Raw genomic sequence first — 19,021 nt, 5'->3', positions numbered from 1 at the left:
CTCAGGGCTGAGGCCAGCACCCAGGAAGGGGCTCAAATGCACACGAAGGTCTGAGGAGCAGACAGGCAATGGTTCCATGGCCCTGGGTGGTTGCCTGGAGGTGCAAGAGCCACAGGAGAGACACGAGGCTCCCTCCCTGCCCTGTTTGCACTCTGCAGGTGACCTTAACAACTTAATGAGCACTGTGTGATTGCCAGCACCATTTTCTGTGCCCTGGCCCTGCTGAGCAGAGTGCTGAGGTCCAGGTCCTGGATGTGACTCTACAGCCACCTCTCCTGAGCCTTTTTACGCTGCCTCCAGCTGAGCAAAGGGTTCTCAGGTCTGAATATCTCAGCGCTGCCCAGAAACTACTGTCCCTCTGAGACACCTTTGTGCTCATGCTTTTTGTTTTTCTTTTCCTTGTGTTTTCCTGGTGTGAACACAGCATCAGGCAGGGATGCAGGAGAGCTTTATCGAGGTTCTGCTGGAGTTTGAAATACTTCTCTTCCCAAAAGTATATGTACCTACAAGAAATAGCTTCAACCCAAGCCCTGAGTAGGCAGAGGCACTACAGACTGCTGTTTGTGTACCCATTCCCTGTGCCTGCAATTATGGGGAAATTGCCATCGTGTAAGCAGCAGCTGTATGAATAACTCTATTATTTGTTATTATTAGTCCTAGATGTGTGTTTTTCTTGAGATCATATCTGCACAAGAAGGCACATTAATAATAGCCTTTTGAACTGGCCAAGTTTAATTTCTATGGATCGTGAAACTTTTGAAGCAAGGTGCTGTTTATTGCTTTCTCCTGAATTCAAAGGTCTCAAAGCCGCAGCAGAGAGAGCCCTGTGTTGTCCAGGCTGAGTTCTTGCAAGGGCAGGCGGTCATGTTGAGCTCACTCTCCTCATCTGGCATCAGCAAAAGGGTCTCGTGTTACAGCCTGGTGCCAGCCTATTCCAGGAAGCAAGAATCCCCTTTTATGCAATTATTTTTCATGTGATTTTAAGTTCTGTTCTCCTTTGCTCTTTTTCTGTTCCGGTCTGTTCTCTCTCTTACCTTCAGGTGGGGTGTGTGATACAGGGAACAACAGCTTCCCAGCCACCAAGGTGCTGCCTGGGTTTGGAAAACACAAGCAGGATTGGGTCAAGAAACAGGAAAAAAAGAACAAGTGGAGTGTCCATAAAAGAAGATGGAGCTGCTGGAATGAGTCCAGCCACAAAGATCATCTGCGGGCTGCAGAACCCTGGGAGAGCTGTGGGTATTCAGCCTGGAGATGGTTCCAAACAAACCTTAGAGCCCCTTCCAGTGCCTAAAGGGCCTCCAAGAGAGCTGGAGAGGGACTGTGGACAAGGACATAGAGAGAGCAAGGGGCAATGGCTTCACACTGACAGAAGGCAGGGGTAGGTTAGAGAGTAGGAAGAAATTGTTCCCTGTGAGGGTGGCGATGCCCTGGCACAGGGTGCCCAGAGAAGCTGCCCCTGGATCCCTGGAAGTGTCCAAGGCCAGGTTGAACAGGGCTTGGAAAAACCTGGGATAGTTAAAGATGTCCCTGCCCGTGGCAGAGAGTAGAATGAGATGATCTTGAAAGTCCCTTCCGACTCAAACCATTCTGTGATCCATGTTTGCTCTTTGAGGGCCATTATTAGGAGCTTTTCATCCAAGTACACTAGAAAAGAGTAACATCAGGGCCAGGTTCCTTAATGCCCATCATGACCTACCAGAATTTTTTGGGCTGTTTGTCAGGTGCCTACAGAAGCCCACGCAGCCACAGAGGCACCCAGGCTGGCAGTCCCTGAGGGGCAGATGAGAACCAACCCAAATAAAGCAGTGCCTTCTCAGACTTGTGTGATTCGTGCTCTTGCAGTTGGCTTTGTCACCCCAAAAGCATTTTGCCCCATTTTCCCCGCAGCTGATGTTGCAAGGATTTGCTGAAGGTGGGAGCATGCCTGGGAAAAGGTGGGCAGGTGAGGACAGGTAAAATGAGAACCCAAAATGCATCATTTTCAGGGAGGGGAGGTGTCTTTTTCTTTCATTTTTGAATCCCAGTGTTTCAAAATAGCCTCGTGTTTGGAAACAGGAGGATTTTGACATTGAGTGTTTGTTGTTGGCAATTCTGATAAAGGAGATAAAGGCTCCTGATGGAGCACTCGAGTTATTTGTGGGCTGTTGGGCAATGACTGCCAGTGAACCTGTCTTTGTGTGTTTGAAGTGTAGGCCCTGACATTTGCTGCCAATTTTAAAGGGATTTATTATTTGCTGTTTCATAATCCCTGATTCAGAGCAAATTTGCAGATTGTGAAGATCAGAAGAGACCACCAATGCCATAGTCTGAGTCTCTGGATAGCTGAAGCCACCTAATTTCATTTTCTCCTGTACTGAGCCCAATACTTTATGTTCACCTGCACCACAAAGCAAGACACGAAGGCAGAAAGATCAACCACTAACCCAATACTCAAAAATGTGTTCCAAGATGTGAGCATTTTCACTATTTAAAATAAAGTGGGCAATGTGCTTCTCTTAGTCCATCCTTGGGCAGAAGAATAATTTATGCTCAAAAATTCATGTAAAAGCAAGTATTTCTCCATCCCATTCAATATAAAGGAACAGATAGGATGCATACATATCCCAGGGAATCTCCTTGGCTTTACAGGGAAAATAGCCTCCTTCTAGTGGTTTAATGCTATGGTCTGCAAGGCAACGTTTTGTGCATTTGTAAAATCATTTGGGCTGCATTAGGGTCAATATCATAACCTGAACAGAATTTTCTTCTTCTTTACAGTCATTTCTTCAGCTTTTGGGAATCCAGTGTCAGGCAAAATTAAATTGGCACAGAAAACTGCAGCAAGAAGGAAAGTTCATGCACTTAGAAAATGAAAAAGTTAACTGGAAATTTGTGTGACAAGTGTGACAAGGGTTGACTATTAAAAGGTTGTGTTGCAAGAAAATTTTTGGGGAAAGAATTGCAGCTAGAAAAGGGGTGTGAAGCAACTGGTTCATGCTGAGTCAGTAATTTGAGTGTTGTAGTTTTGTAATGTGCTACTAACCCAAACTGAGGATCCTACCACTCCTGAGTTTTTGGGCCTGGCTCTTATCAAGGAAGCAAACAGCCTCTGTGAGAGGATTCAGAATACAAAGGGGAGAGCAAGTCCTTTCCAGAGCTATAAAACCCTCTTGTGTTTTAAGGAGCCTGATCGTTTCTGGCAAGACTTTCAAGGAAAATAGTGTTGAGATCCTCTCAATGAATAGCAACATTAATATATTAGGTGTGCATTATGTAAATCCGTGCTTCAGTGTAGCACTAGATAAGATAAATGGGAGCAAAGAGCAGGCTTTGAAGGCTGCTGGTGAGATTTTGTGTGTGTGCTGTGCCCCTTGAAGGCTTGGTGCAGAACTCAGAGCCCACTGAGGTCCTGCCCTCCTCTCCTGCTCAAGCAGCTGCTGCCATGGGACCATTAAATTTTGTCATCAAATGGCAGGGCTGTGCCTTAAAAACCTCTTTTCTCCCTGTTTTGGTGGCAGGGAAGTCCCTCCATGGCAGAACTGGGCCGTGCATCTCCTTTACATCCCCCTGGCACTGCGTGGCACGGAGGGATGACCAGGGTTACAGCAAACCCAGTCTGTGTGCTGGAGCAAATATTTGGGGACAGTCTGGCCTGGCCCTGGCAAACGCATTGCAATTCTTGAGGCTGGTGGACAATGACTTATGAAGATAGAGAGGCTTGGGAGCAGATAAGCCCAGGGACTTGTGCATTGTATACAAATACCTGACCTGGCCCTCGAAGTTCACGTGAGGAGTGATGCTGGAGCCCTGCCCTGGTGAAACTCCACTTTTTGCTGTATAATTGTGCAAGACAGGATGGACAGAGGGTCCCCACATATGGGGCCACGTGCATCACTTTTTTTCTTGTGCTGTTTCATCTCTTGATGACCCCCAATCTTGCTCCACTTTTATTTATTTTTTTTAAATACTATTTTTGCTTGAGATGCCTTTCAGAAGCCTCTCTCTGCCTCCCTGGTTACACACCCAGATCCCTACATTACCATCCCACCAAAGCAGAGTTTTCGTTCACTTCAGGAAGGCACAACCTCATGTTCAGCATCACTTTTCCTGCTGCCCCACGGTGGCCACCACACACCTGCCCCACCAGCACCCGTGTTCATCATCAGGGCTTCTTCATGCTTTGGAGGTGATGCCAAAAACTGCGGGGTGGCCCATAAAAATGGCTTGGTCTAGACGTGGAAAAAAGATATTAATTTTTCTTTCACTTTTCACTTGGATGTGGAGCATTTTCAACCAGATCATTGAGACAGTTTGTGACCAGAAATAAATCCAAGCTGAAAAAATGTCGGTGGACCTGTTTACTTTATAAACCACAAATGTTTGTATCCTGCAACAAATACCTGGGAAGTGCCAGGGACCAGACATTACAAACGTGTTAACTACCCTGAGTTAACCAGTAATCAATTCGGGATGAAAAACCCGAGCTGGACCTCTCCTCTGAGACTGCTCTTTATAACGGGGCTTTCATTTAGGCCCGGGTCTAGCAGTGTAATTAAACCACGGCACATTCTTGATTTTCAAGCAAACTCCTGGGAGCTGGCCAGCCCCGAGCACAAACCTGGATTTTACCAGGTTGGAAACGGGGGTGATGTTCCACCTCTTTCATGAGCTGCTGTTGATGGTGAAAATGCCAGCCCGTGGTAGAAATTGGGAATTCTACAGACAGCCCTAGAAGGCTGCGTTTATAAACACGTGAAAGGATTTGGGGGAAATATATGAAAATGCTGGTCTGTTGAAATGCTTTTTTCAATGCCACCAGTTTTAGGAGGAAGGTGTATTATTGAGGCCTGAGATTTTTAATAATTAGCATGCATCAATAGTAATTTAGACTGCTGATTTTTGATTTTTGCGGCCCAAATTTGCTCGTTTCTCTGTCAATACTGGGCCATGACCTGCTGAGGTGCTTTGATGGAGCTGGAGCTTGGCATTCCCAAGCGAATGCTGAGGAATGGCAGTAGATGGTGCTGTTATTCTCTTTTTTGAGGACAGGGATGGCAGACGAAAGACTGGTACAACTGCGACTGTACACAGGGTGTTACCAGTCCCCAGTGTCCCTAAATTATAATTCAGGCTCCTTCAAGTCATGGGATTTGGAAAAAAATCTTAAATCAAATAACGTCCTTTATTACAGCTTCTGTGTTTTGATCTCTCGGATAAGATTTCAAGCTCACATTTTCAAGCTTTTTGTTGTGATCATGTAATTTGAAAATTATTTCCTTTTTTTTGTTTTTTTTTTTTCATTTCTGTAATAACATGAATTGCTATCCTCCAATCATGTCAAGAGCCAGCAAGATTTAGGGGAACTAAATTAAATTAGGGAGAAACATCAGGGTTGTGAAACTTGGCAGGAATACACATCCCGGTTTCAAAACAGACTGGACTTTTAAGTTGCTGGCAAATTGAATGTTGCTGACCCTGAGTGATTTGTGATGCCAGGCACGGGTCTGTGACCACAGAATGTCCCACCCTCGGGTCACTGAGGCACGTGCCTGAGGGCTGACCCTCCTGGCCTGCATCAACCTGGATCCCAAACTTCCTGGACATCACCAAACGCTGCATGAGGATGACATTTATCAGCTCATTCTTTTTAATGACCCGAAGGTTTATGAGTCTTGATCCTTCCCAGCCGCACTGGGGAGTGCAGAACCCCCCCTTTGGATTTCACTTTTATTTGCCTTTCTCTGTAATGACAGGTCCAACTCCAGCCTTCGTAAAATTTAACAGGGCGGTGTTGACTGTGCAGGTTGGACAACCTGGCGCCGGGGACATGGGCAGGGGACACAGCAGGTGTCCTGCCCTCATCCTCCTCCTGCCATGGGATGGGCAGGGCAATGCCCCCACTCTCAGCCCCACTGAGGATGTTTTCTCCAGCAGCAGCAGCTGGTGATGCTAAAAATACCCCTCAACAGGGTAGTGTTGGTTGAGCTTTGGACTTTTCAGAAGTTTACTGGTGTTTCAGCCTGGTGACTCCAGTTCAGGCCACCTGATGTGCAGCACGTATGTGTGCTCTGATTTCCCCCTTCGGTGGGGAACAATCTCAGATAACTGATAACAATCAGCTGGCTTTCTTATTTTAGGATTGCTGTGGCCGTGCTCATTAGCAGCTCCAAGAAATACAATAGGCAGGGCCTGGTCCTCCCACACTGCGTGTCCCCTCTCCAGAAGAGCGGCTGCCAAAATCCTCCCTGTGACAGAAGAGCAAAGTGGGTTCCCAAGGGAGACCCGGCTGCAGGTCTGAGGGGAAAGGGGTGGCCTGGCACTGGGCACTGGGCATCAAAATGAGCATCCCTCCTGGCACACTTCAGGCATCACACTGCTCTGCAACTGCAGCTGTGTTTGCAGCATGTCAGGAAGAGCAGAAGAGTTGCAACCTGGAGCAGAGAAGGCTCCAGGGAGACCTTAGAACCTCTTCCAGTACCTAAAGGGGATACAAGAGAAGTGGAGAGGGACTTTGGACAAGGACATGGAGTGACAGAAGGGGGAATGGCTTTGAACTGACAGAGAACAGGTTCACATTAGGTATGAGGAAGAAAGTCTTCCCTGTTAGGGTGGGGAGGCCCTGGCTCAGGGTGCCCAGAGAAGCTGTGGCTGCCCCATCCCTGGAGATGCTCAAGGCCAGGTTGGATGGGGCTCGGAGGAACCTGGGATGGTGGAAAGTGTCCCTGCCCATGAGGAATGAGATTATCTTTTCAGTCCCTTCCAACCCAAACCATTCTGTGATTCTGAGATACTCTACACTTGTAAGTGGAGCAGCCCAGAGCACCAGGGCCACATCCTTCCCAGCCAAAGAACAACCCCAGGAGCACAGGGATGGAGCCAAGGGCAGGACAGTGCTGCTGCCCAGCTGCATCTCCACCCAGAGCCAATGCTGGACTGATGTCCCCTTTAATGTAGGGACACATTAAAGCTGTGCTGGGACAACAGGAGTGGGATGGGGAAAGCAGGAACATAAGGGCAGGCTGCAGGTTCACTCCCTGCTCTAACAAATAGTATTTTACATGAAATAATGTGTGGGATAAACTACTTCCATGAGCCTCAGAGCAGAAACTGGAGCTTCTCCTTTCCCTTCTCTCTCCCCACACCAACCCTATGCACCTGGTAGAAACACAAGCTCTCACAAACTCTCAAGCAAGAGGTTTGGGCTCCTCTTGCCCCAAACCAGACCTTACTGTCCCACTTGAGCACCCTCTTCTATGGAGAAGAAAGAAAAAAAAGGAAATACAAGAACATTTTTACTGTTGTTCTATTTAGTTTGTCTTGAGGTGTTGTTTTGGCAGGTACCGTTTGGCCAAGATCATATTGACTGGCCATGATGAGTGAGTAAAGTGCAAATAAAACCTTTTCTCAATTTTTAAGTTCTTGACAGGTCATGAACAGGTTTCCACATACTCCTGTCCCATTGATACAAAGATAAAAGGGGCAGCAAAAAGTTCCTGCCCCTTCACCCATTCCAGGAATAGCCTAAAAGAGATGGTTCTCTGAAAATGACAAGACTGAATGAATAAAACTCAATTCCTCTTTTCAAATTGTTGGGTTATGAAATAAATCTGGGAAAGAACAAGTAGTACAACAATTTTTTGATTTTCCCAGAAATTATATCAGCATATTCTTTGTTTACCAGAGGTTTGGTCCAGCTGGGGTGGGAAGGTGGTGAAAATCAGTCCTTCTCCAAAAGTGGAGAGCAAAATTCGCTGGTAATACAAACTCAGTTATTTCAAATAATTTATATAAAGAAAGACCTCAGTTCAGTGAGAACTTTGAGTCTGACTGAAAGGAAAAGCTGAGGTCTTGAAGGATACTGTTGCATGGTATATAATTCTATTTATGAATAAACAATTAATTATTACTATTGAATCCCTTGCATATTATTGACAAAGGCACAGAAGCTGCTTTTTTTGGTACTGCTGACTTACCCATTGTCAGATGTGAACTGGGCAATTGTGGTGGCTGCTCCCTTAAGAAATTGTCCAAGATTCAGAATTGTGTGCCCTGGCTTGCATCAATTAACAGCACAATCTTTTTGTTATGAAAATTCAAACATAAGTAGCCTGAGGGGTCTTCTAAATGCATATACAAAACCATAATTTCAATTTCCCTGAAAGTACAAGAAAGCCTCTCTCTTTTTTTTTTTTTTATTTGCTGCTACTATGATAAGTCTCAATTTTTGTTTATTTTTTTTTTCCTCTTTTCTTTGAACACAAAATGGAATTTAACTCAGAGAATCAACGGATTCAGGGATGTGGAGAGGATGGAGCCAGCTGCTGGAATCTGTGGGCTCCTCTAGGCAGGGCCAGGCTATGAAGGGTGAGGGGAAGGTGGATGCTTGGCCCCACAGTGGACATGAGCTGGGCTGGGCAGTGTGCCCACAGCTGGGGGAGAATTCCCACGTGGAGATTCTTTCCCCTTATTTCAGGCATCCGAGGAGCCTAAATTAGGCATCCACGCCACTGTCATGCTCAGGGGAAAGACAGAGAGACCTTGAGATGTGTCCTTCTGGGCAGCTTTGTCCCCAGGGTGGGTGATTGGCACCATTTTGGGCCAAAACTGATGCTTTTCTATTCAGGGCTATGGGGTGATAATGGGCAAAAGAGTCCCCTCAACAGCAAGGTGGGAGGTGGCACCTGATTTCACACCTGATTTCACATCACTGAGGCATAAAGAAGGAATTGGAGGAGTGTTTTCCAAGGTGTGTTTTCCCCTTTCTTTTTACACCGCACATATAAAAGTAAAATTTGAAAACAGCCGGTTCACTTTCCTCCTCCCTCCCAGGCTGGCCTCAGTATGCCCATGTATGTGTCTAAACAGATTCCTGCAACACCTGCCCCTGCCCAGGCACACTCTCCAGGGCTCGGGTTGGAGTCTGCAGCTCCGGGAGGAGCAGCAGCAGGGAAGGGTGGCTTTGCTGGGGAGCTCTCCCTGCCTGGGAAACACCAGGGACGTGCCAGCACACAGATGAGATGCTGAGGCACGACCCAAAAAAACAGGAGAATTGGTTAAACATTGTCCTGAGCAGCTCCCTGGGGTAGCAGCTCTCTCCCCACCTCCTGCACCCCTGCTCGGAGCAGAGCATTGCCCTCCTGCCAGCTGGGGCTCCTGGGAAACCTTTCCTTTACTTCCTTGATGATTTTTAATTAGACCAAATGAGCGAATAACCAACACAACAATCCCTCACCCAAGTCTCTCGTTACGCTCATTTGATGAAAGCGGCGTTGCTGCCGCGGGAGGGCAAAGCTGCCCCGGTTCCACACCTGGCAGGGTGGCACAGCCAAACTTCAGCCCAGGGTTGCCTCGCTGGGGTCTGCCAGGGTCTATGGGTACCACACACATCATGTCCCCTTCCCTGTCCCAGCACGGAACAGAGCTGTAGGGCAGGGTGGAAAAAAAAAAAAAAAAAAAAGAGGAAAATGTAGATAAAGTTATTTGTTGTTAGTTTTCTGCCCCTTGCACCGTTCCCAGCTTTCGGGAGTCCTCCAGCCTTGGATCGGCTGGTTGTTTTCCTCTCCCCCCTGCACTCCTGTATGAACGAACGCTAGAGGCTCCCTCCTTCTGGTTTGCAAGAGAACTTTAGTTTCTAACTATTTTTTTTTTTAACTTCCCTCAGGAAAAAAATGTGGAGTTAATTATGTATGTAAAATGTCAGATGCAGGAAAGGGGCTGTGCTTACTTGGATATCCCATCCGAGGCGAAGTGACTGATTTTTTTTTTTTTTTTTTTTTTTTTTTTTTTTTTTTTTTTTTTCCTGAGGGGTGGAAAGCGCCTCGCGAAATAAAAGTGCAGAACCGAGCCGGTGGCTCCCAGAGCGGCCGGGGCGGGCGCGGCGGGAGCCCCCAGCACAGCTCAGCGGAGCGGAGCTCAGCTCGGAGCCCACCTGCCCCCGGGGCGGCATCGCCCCGCACTTCTCCCGGACTGAGACCCTGATACTTACATACACACATATAGAAAAAAAAAAAAAATATATATATATACACACACTTTTTTTGGTTTTTTTTTATTTTTTAAATCCTTCCCCCTCGGCTTTTCCTCCAGGACTCTTCCACCGGCTTTGGGACAACCCGCAAACTTCTCGCTCGCTGCCTCTTCGCCGCTTTCCTGGTGTTGTTGGGGTTTTTTTGGCTTTTTTTTTTTTGTTTTTCCTCGGGGGGGGGGGAGCTTGTTTTGGTTTTTGTTTTGCTACTTTGATTTTTTTTTTTTTTTTTTTTTCCTCCTCCTCTCTCCTTGGGAAGACCCGCCTGCCTCTCTCGCCTCCCGTGCCCCACCGGAGAGGCCGGGAGCGGCTCCGGCGGCGCGGGCAGCACCTCCCCGGCGCACGGCGTGCGAGCCCGGCGGCGCGGCCCGGCCCGGCCCGGCTCGGCTCGGCTCGGCTCCGAGCGGTTCCCTGCGACCCGGCACGGCCCGGCTCGGCTCGGCACGGCTCGTCCCGGGCGCTCGCCCCCGATAATGCAGAGCTACAAGTACGACAAGGCGATCCCGCCGGAGAGCAAGAATGGGGGCAGCCCGGCGCTCAACAACAACCCGGCCAAGAGCAGCAGCAAGAAAGCCCTGCTCATCTGCCTCGACTGCCTCTGCCTCGTCATGGGTGAGCACCGCGGGCTCCGCGCCCCTTCTCCCCGCTCCCGCACCCCCTCCTCCAGCCGGGGAAAACTTGTGGGAAAGTTGGGGAGGCGGGCGGGCAGAGCTCGGCCGTGCCCCGGCCGCGCCGCTTCCCAAACAAAAGCGGAGCGGAGCGGCCGGGCCGGGCCGGGCAGGGCACGGTAGGGCAGAGAGAGCCGGGGAGCGACCGAACCGAACCGAGCCGAGCCGAGCCGGGGAGAGCGGGGGGCGAGCGGGGGTCCCCTCTCCGGGGAGAGCCGGGCACTGCAGCCCAGTACCCCAGCAGCCCGATTCAGTCCTTAGCGGCTATTACGAGAGCTATTTAGTCCTTGTTGGCCGTCGCTCGTGCCCGCTGTCGGAGGTGGGGAGCAGCCCGGGCGGTGCGCAGGGGGCACTGTGCGCTCGGGGATGCGCCCCGGGGGTGCCCCCGGCACGGGCCCCGCTCCCGGCGCCGGGGCCAGCTCCAGGTGGAGGCAGCGCTCTACGGTCAGCACGGCTCGTCTTCGGGTTAAGCGCGGAAAATAGCAACTCTTGCCGCTCTGGTTTACTGTGTCGCTCTGCTGGCTGCTTTACCGGCGCTCCTCTCTTTCTCCCATCCCGCTAAACTCATTCCTGTCGCAGCCCCTGGTAGAGGTCTGGGTTTGCCTGCCCTGCTCGGACTTTTGGAGATTGCTGTGGCATGGGAGGGAGCTGTCAACAGCGCGTCTCAAAAACAAAAAAAAAAAAACAAAAACAAAAAAACCCCAAACAAACAAAAAACCAAAAACACAAACCAAAAAACCCCAAAACTTTTTGCATTCCAAAACATCAACCCTTCCATTGTGGCTGCGATGCTGAATATTTAATTGACAGACACAGGCAGGGGAAATCAACTGGCTTCCAACAAAGAGATTAATAACACAACAGCACGTGAGTTTAATACTCCAGACACCACAGTCTTTAAAACAATTGTTTCTGCTTAGAGCCCATTTTTAAAAGACTGTCAGTTTGATTTAATTTTTATGCAGTTTATTGATCATCTGGTGTATATTAGGGGGCACTAATACACTAGGAGGAGAGGCATGGTTTTCTCTTTGTATTCCCACAAGAATAGGGGCCAGTGCAGAAAGATTCATCTTCTCGGATCTGGAAAAAATAAAAATACTTGATATCCCATATATGAGACTAATATAAGTAGAAGCATAACTAGCTGGACTGACCTCACTTATTTAAGCAGAAAGTCGAATCCCTAGTAAAACAGCTTCTAGGAGTCAGAACTTTTAAACTTTTATTTACCCAAGTTTTCTTAACTTGAGGCATTCCTGGCATGAGTAGGTGCTGTTTGAATGGGGAAAAGGTTTTGCTTTGCGTTCTTTGGGCTAAGGGTCCTAAATGAAAAAAGCAGTTGGTTGACATGTGTTATTCTACTTGTGCTAGTTTGGATAAACAGCACTTATCAAGCATCACTGGAAAGTATTGTTAACAGGGAATAATGTGATACAGCAAAACTGTGATTGTTGCTTTGTTTCAGTCTGCTACAGGTGGAAATCGGGAAGTAAACACCAGAGCTGGCTTATTTAGGGTTTTTTGTTGGGGCTCTTCGTTGTTGTTTTGTTGTTGTTTTGTTTTGGTTTTTGTTCCTTTTTTTGTTTTTTTGTTTTTACTGTGAGGAGCATTTAAAAGTAAGAACATGAATGCAACAGAAAGTTTAGATATGACTGATCAGTGGCAGGCAGGTGAAGAGCATGGGACATGATGAGGGAGGTGATTATGGGATGGAGAGCTCATGATGTGTGTTTGGGGATGAGCTTTGCAAATACACCCAGACCAGGGTGTTTTCAGGAGTATCAGACCTGCTAGTGGATGACTGGGCATGAGTTACTGTGAAAGCTGCCCCACTCACGGTTGGCTTAGCTTGCTCTTCCCTCTGCCTTTTGCAAAGGAAGACTATGAGCTTATAGTTTCTGAGCACTTGATTCCCATTTTCTTGTAAAAAAAAAAATACCCCCAAAGAACCACTTAGAAAGTGGAAAAAAGGTGCCCTAACTGAATCCTTCCTGTAAGAGAAAGGTGGACAGGTACAAGTTGATGGATATTTACATATACAGTGGGAATAAAATAAAACAAGTCCTATATAAAAGTCCCAGTACAGTCAAACTGAGTTACGCCTCTTGAGCAGCTGCCCAAAGACATTCAGAGAAGCAGGGAAACAGAAGGCTTTTTCTCATTTGAGGACCACTTGAGGAAATATTAAAACTGGCCATTTGATTTGCAGAGGCCTGTGACGCTGCACTGGCTCCTGCTGCAGGTAATGCCATAATTCAGCCTTGAACTGGTTTTCTCTGAGGGGAAAATGAAAAGAGTGAACTGTGGCTGAAATGTTTTTCAGAAATGACACACTCTCTGTGAGGCTGTAGATGTGTACAAACCCTTTGTTTGCACACAAATTTAAACAAATTACCCAGAAGACAATTATCATAAACATCTAAGAAAGTCTGAATTAGTAAAGCTGAGCTATCAGGAGCTTCCTTCAGCTTTAATTTGGTGAGAGTAGTTAGAAGGATCCACTTTTGTCTTTCATCCTTAAGCAGTACAATGGTTATCTTGATAGCAGATGCATAAGAGGAAGATTTGTATCTTCTTTTCTTGGGGAGCAGGGTCACGGAGCCATGGGCTTCTGGTAGAGTGGGTTGGATGAAGATCTACTGCACCAGACCCTGCATTTCTCCTGCATTTCCAACTTGAGTTGAGTTGGCAGGGATCTGGATCTAACTGAATGATCAGCCCACTGCTCTAATGAGTGCACTTGGCACTCATAAATCCCTGGGCTCTTGCATGAACAAGAGGTTTGATGGCTGACACTGTGAACTTCCCAGAAATTCCATGCCCGTTCTTAGATCAGTATAAAAGGCAGAAAAGAACTGAGTGTGCATTTATTAAAACAGGTCATGCAAGGGGGGAAAATAACTTTCTCCATCTGCTTCCTCCTCTCAGGAGGGCTCTGTTTAGAGGATTGGAAGATGCTTCCTGAAATTGTTAGGGCCACAGGCGAGCTTGGTGGTTTGGAAGAGTCCCTGCTGTCCTGTCCCTGTCTCCTGATCACTGCAAAACATCTGAAAATGTGATTGAGGGGGTCTGGGCGGGTCTGAAGTTCCCCCTGCTTGAGCTGGGTGGTGTCTTCACTTTGTAGAGTGGCAGGGAACTCTCTGAGCCACAAAACAAGGGGCGTGATGGGTGGACCTCACTCCACCTTCACCTGATTATCCTCAGCCCATCCCTCAGCCAGGAGTCTCCTGCACCTCTTACCTGGAGCTTAAAGTTGTTATTTGGGGGAATCTGGCTGGGGCAGATCTCAGGGGACAACTTTCCCTGGTGCCATGGAGTTTTGCTGTCCTGCAACAGCCACCAAACCTCCTCCTGATGTAGGAGATGTAGCCAGCTGGGGAAAAGCCTCCTGCCCTGACACTTGAGGTGGGATGTTTTGGAGCCTGGCCCCACAGATGTAGCATCTAGGGTTAAATCTACTCCTCTCAAACCTGCTGTTTTCCCTTGGCAGGGACTCCTGGTGATCAGCAAGCTCTGAGCAGCCACCTGTGCTCTGCTGATGGGTGCTAAGTCAAGCGTTTAATCTCGGAAGAAGGGAAGGCTGTGTCAGCAAGGGTGATAGGGCAGATGAGGGTCTTAAGTAGCTTGTATTTGTGCAGCTTGTGCAGGTAAAACTGCTTCCAAAAAGTCCTGCTTGTGCCATAAAATAGAAGGATTTCATCTGGCATACCTGCTTCTGAGGCTTGTGGAAATTGGGTTTATGGGAGCATATGTTTCAGGCTGGTGGGATGTAAACTGCACATAATTTACTGCCCTTCTTCTTTTCTGCCTCTAATTTAATTTTCTCTCTTCTGTCAATCCCAGTTAATCTGTACAACACAAGTTTTACTGCCTTGGGGAGGTTTTTTTTAAGCAACAGATGGATAGACTTCTTACAACTCTAATATCTCTGCAGCTTTCTCACAAATTTGGCATCTCCTGTAGTGAGCTTGATGCTAAATGAACTTTGAAAGTAAATATTTATGCTAGCTGGACCTTGACATGTTTATGTAAGTGGGGATATAATCTTATAATTTGGGTTAACAGTTTAGATTACTCTTGACTTTCCTCTTCTGTGTAGAAAATTTTGTAGTCCTCTACCTCTCAGAAGCAAAAAGGATTTGAGCTCTGTTAGGGGCCCTGTCGCTTCATCACAAAAATTGGTGCAAACAGGCCTGGGATTGTCATTTAAGTGTAAGGAGTGGGAGGAATTGGAGATGAGGGGTGAGGTTAGAGTTATTTGGATGGTGTAAACCTGGGTGTGATGAGCTAAGCAACTTTGCTTTGTTTGGGTCGGGGCTGTTGTTTTTATTTTTAGGACTACCCCGCTGTGCAGCACTCACTTGTCGCATGGGTGACATCTTGCTGTGCACCTGAAGAAGATGCTGGGACCAACCATTCCTTGTTTTCAGCAAGGTACAACAAGCCCTGACTGTTCCAAAGCAGCTGGACAGTCCCCACCCCTCGCTGTTGCCTTCTCCACGCGGTGTCTCCTCTGTGTCGGGGAGGACTGAGCCCACACCACACGGGAGAGGCTGTGTGGGTGGAGAGTCCTCATCGTGTTTGGAGCATCCCTAGGTGGGGTTTGCTCATTAATGTTTATGTATCACTCCATACCTGTCGGATCTCCTGGTGGCAGAGAGCTCCAGCCCAGGGATGGCTGCTCTGGAGGTGCTCTGGAAAAGGCAGGTTGGCAGAAGTGGCACCTTGGCATGGGGTTGTTATGCAGTTGGACTGCCATAACTCGGGAGTAAAGGAACTTCTTTCTTTTTGTTTTGAGCCTGGAAAAGCTTCTTATTGAACCAACAGTCGGCACCTAAGGTGTGATACCCATCTGTTGTGCCTCCCTTGAAAGACCAAAGGAGCCAAAGATCACTGGAATTAAAGGCGAGCAAAATGTTTTGGAGGTGTTTGAAATCCGCTTTTTCTGCATTTGCTTTGTGAAAATAAACAAACAAACAAAAAAGGACAACCGACTATCAAAAAGAGATTATTAGTGACAATTATACTTGAGGTGTTAATTGCAGAACAAGGAAATGCTGTACCTATGGCAGACTGAGTCCTCAGGGGTATAAATCTGTTGTCTTTCCTGAGTTGGTGGAACTTGGCCAGCTTGAAGATGTGTCTCCAGGAAAAGCAGAATTACATGCAACTGCTTCATGGCCAGGAGTGCTTTGTATCCTGTGTACCTGCTGCTGAGACAGGCAGAAGATGGGAATCACAATTGCAGCAGATGACATTTTTCTAATTGTCTGTTTGTAGTGAGCACAGAAAATAATATAAACATCACTCCCAGATCAAACGGATTATTTTTATACCCTTTAAATCTCAATTTAATATGCATGCCTTTCCTAGGCTGCTTTGGTCTGACTCTGTTTGTCTGGATACAGGCTGGTGGTGTCTCTCCAGATGCGTGTGCTCCGTGTACCACCCAAAAAATGGTTTGCATACCACAGCTGGGGAACCTCTGGCAAACCAGGGCCCCTCTTCAGCATCTGAGATAGGCAGGGTGTTTGTGTGGCTCCATCTCTGCCTGAAATGCCTTCAAAGAGGGGGAGTCAAAGGCCCAGCTCTGCTGCGTGGCTCGCTCTGGCGGAGCAGGCTCCATCCTCCCCATTCCCTCCATACAATGCTCCCACTTCATCCATAGTAATCCAGAAGGGACCGTTGTGGTCTCCCGGCCTGCCTGTGCCTAGAACAAGGGCCTGCCTGTTGAAGGCAGCGTGGGGAAAGGCAGCAGCCTTCAAATCCTCCTATCCCAGCATCCACAAAGCCGGCGCTGGGAACAGCAGCTTCCCTGGCATCCCAAGGGGCTGTGTCCCAGCAGGGGAAGGAAGCAGGGAAACCCCCTCCCAGGATGTGGATTTACCCCCTGCCATCTGGGGTTTTGTGTGAGTGCTGTCATATATATTTACATTTTTATTTTTTTTTTTATATCTCTTCCTTTTTGTTCTGTCCTAGGGTCTTGTTCTGCTCTTCTGATAGGTTAGGTTTCATATTTCAAACAAACAAAAATTAAGAAGGCTCAGAAATGAGAATGATAGAACCTCAATGAAAGAGGCGAATTAAAGTAATCCAGCGCTTATCCTGTAATTATAAAAGTCTGAAGTCAGTTTGCTGAATGCACTTCTGTGCTTTTCCCCTTGCCAGGGTGTCTGGAGGCCCAACCTTCCATCTGCCTTTCCAGATCCCTCAGCTGGGTGAGTTTTGCCAAAAGCAGAGACGAGGGTGCCCTGTGTGTCACACCTTTTCAGAAGGATGTTTGCATCCCATCCAAAGCCACAGACGGCTCTCTTTCACTCTCTGCCGTGACATCCACCTTGGAGGGGCACTACCTGCTCCACAGTTTTAGAGCAGGTGGAGAGTTCCTTGGTGTGGATTGGGTGTCTGTGCCCAGGGATGTGCTGGAGCAGCTGTTGGGAAATTGGAGAATCCCTTCTTGCCTCTTAGCTGCACGCAAGGGCTCAGTTGCAAGAGTGGGATCGTGATCAGCAGAAGCTGCTCCTCCAGTTCGACCAGAGGAAGCAGAATGCCACGAAAACCAGGGAATTTGAAGTGTCTTCCTTTGAAAGCAAGCCTTAACCATAAATTTGTTACCAAGAGAATGCATGAATGAGTTTGAAAATTAGCTTTGTCCTGGCAGGTTTGGAAGTATCAGAAATTCCTATGCAACTCCATCCTTTGGAGTCAGTCACATGAGTGGGCTTGTTTTTCACATGTGTTGGATGTTTTGGAGACAGAGGGTTGAAAACAGACTCTACATCAAGTCAAGTTATAAGCAGAACATGTAATTTAACTCCAGAGCTTGTGATGCTCCGAGGATGCCTGTGCTCTTTGTACTGTGTGTTCCTGTTCCAGCCCTGGAACAGGATTGCATCCATACATGACCTTGTCTTCTCTGAGCACATGGTGCCCTCCATCAGCGCCAGGCTGGGGCTGTCAGCCAGAGCCCAGATGGAGCTGCAGTTGGTCTGACAGTGGTGGTGACACTGAGTCAATAATCCTCTGCTGCTTCCCTTAGTTGTGCATCCCTTGCCCAGAAAAATGTGACACTGTGTTGATCATAGCACTTGGAAGCTTAGGAGTTGCCTCCAGGCTTTCTGATAGAACACACCAGTGGGCAGAGCCTGTGATGCTTGGAAAACACAGCAAACTGAGGCTGGAGCAATTGGCATTTATGGGTTCACCCACACCTTGCCCTGAGCACCAAAGGTGGCTGTGGGCCAGAGCTGTCCCTCACTGCTTTGGGAGCTTGCAGATGTCAGACTGCGCCTCTTGGAGCCTCATCATCTTTGCTGGCTGCTGGAGCTGAGAACAGAATGATTCTTTCTTCCAAGGCTTTAAAGAGAAGAAGTGAAAGTTACTGGTGAGATGTTTTGAGCAGCCACCCCTCCTGGAAGAAATGATACTCCTTCAGAGAGCTTCTGTCTCCCAGCATCATCAGTCTGCTGCTGCGCAAAAAAAAGAAATTAGCTGCCTGTAAAAAAAGAAGACATTGCTACCTGTAAAATCACAAAAAATTACTGCCATTTTTGACCAGCCAGCAGTTGCACCTGTGTCTGACCATGCAGGCACAGCACACAGATATTAATTACATTTCTGTTAATTCAGCACGTGGTCCTGAGAAGCTGAGACCTCATCACATCCTCCAAGTGCTCGGCCACTGAATTTGAAAGCCAATGTGCCAAATGGGGTCTGGGCTTCCTGTCTCCTTGACGCTCAGCAGGTTATTTATGACTTTTTTGGGGGGGTGGTGTCATAGGCTTTCCTTTAAGCCTGGAGGGAGCAGGCAGCCCAGCCCTGGTTATCGTTCTCACCCAGCTGACAGCGAGGTCTTTGCTCTGGTCTTCGTAGCAGCTCAGCGGCCGTGGCAACCAGTCCCACATCCCAAGCATTTTGAGGATTTCCAAGGCTTTTCTGCAAGGCCCACCACCCTTTAAAGTGCTAGTTTCCAAAGGGAAAGTCTCAAACCGCGTGGTAAAATGCTGATAAGCAGGTCTGCTCAGTAACCACTGGGTGCATTTGTGTTCTGAGTGATGCTCAGGGAATAATTTTGGATGGCTGGCGAGTTGATGGCAGGCAGCAAAACTCCTTTGAAGTCGATAGCTGTGAAACAGTTTGGTGTTAGCAGGTTTCTGGAGTGGCTCTTTGATCACTGATCAGATGGCCCTTGCTTTTTGGGGAGCTGCTTCTCCCTGAATTCAAGTGCTGGGCCGAGGATCCCTGTGCCAGGCTGTGCTGCCCTTGGTCCTGCCCAGGCACGTTTGTGCCTCTGGGAGTTTCTAATCTAGGGAGACAGGGAGCAGAAGGAGCAGCATCACCTCGGTGC

The 19,021-nt window shown here is 47.9% G+C and overlaps 1 protein-coding gene across 1 annotated transcript in view; it reads left to right on the top strand.

The window, feature by feature from the left end:
- The first annotated feature begins 10,090 nt into the window (after nt 1-10,090).
- PLPP3 (phospholipid phosphatase 3) overlaps nt 10,091-19,021 on the top strand; it is a 41,819-nt gene continuing 32,888 nt past the window's right edge. Inside the window, exon 1 of the mRNA XM_062497226.1 lies at nt 10,091-10,615. Coding sequence (XP_062353210.1) covers nt 10,477-10,615 — 139 coding nt within the window. The 5' untranslated portion in view covers nt 10,091-10,476. The remainder of the gene's footprint in view (nt 10,616-19,021) is intronic.

Source organism: Cinclus cinclus, chromosome 8 (genome assembly GCF_963662255.1).
Source record: "Cinclus cinclus chromosome 8, bCinCin1.1, whole genome shotgun sequence".
Classification (NCBI taxonomy): domain Eukaryota; kingdom Metazoa; phylum Chordata; class Aves; order Passeriformes; family Cinclidae; genus Cinclus; species Cinclus cinclus.
This window is presented reverse-complemented; position numbering and strand designations above follow the sequence as displayed.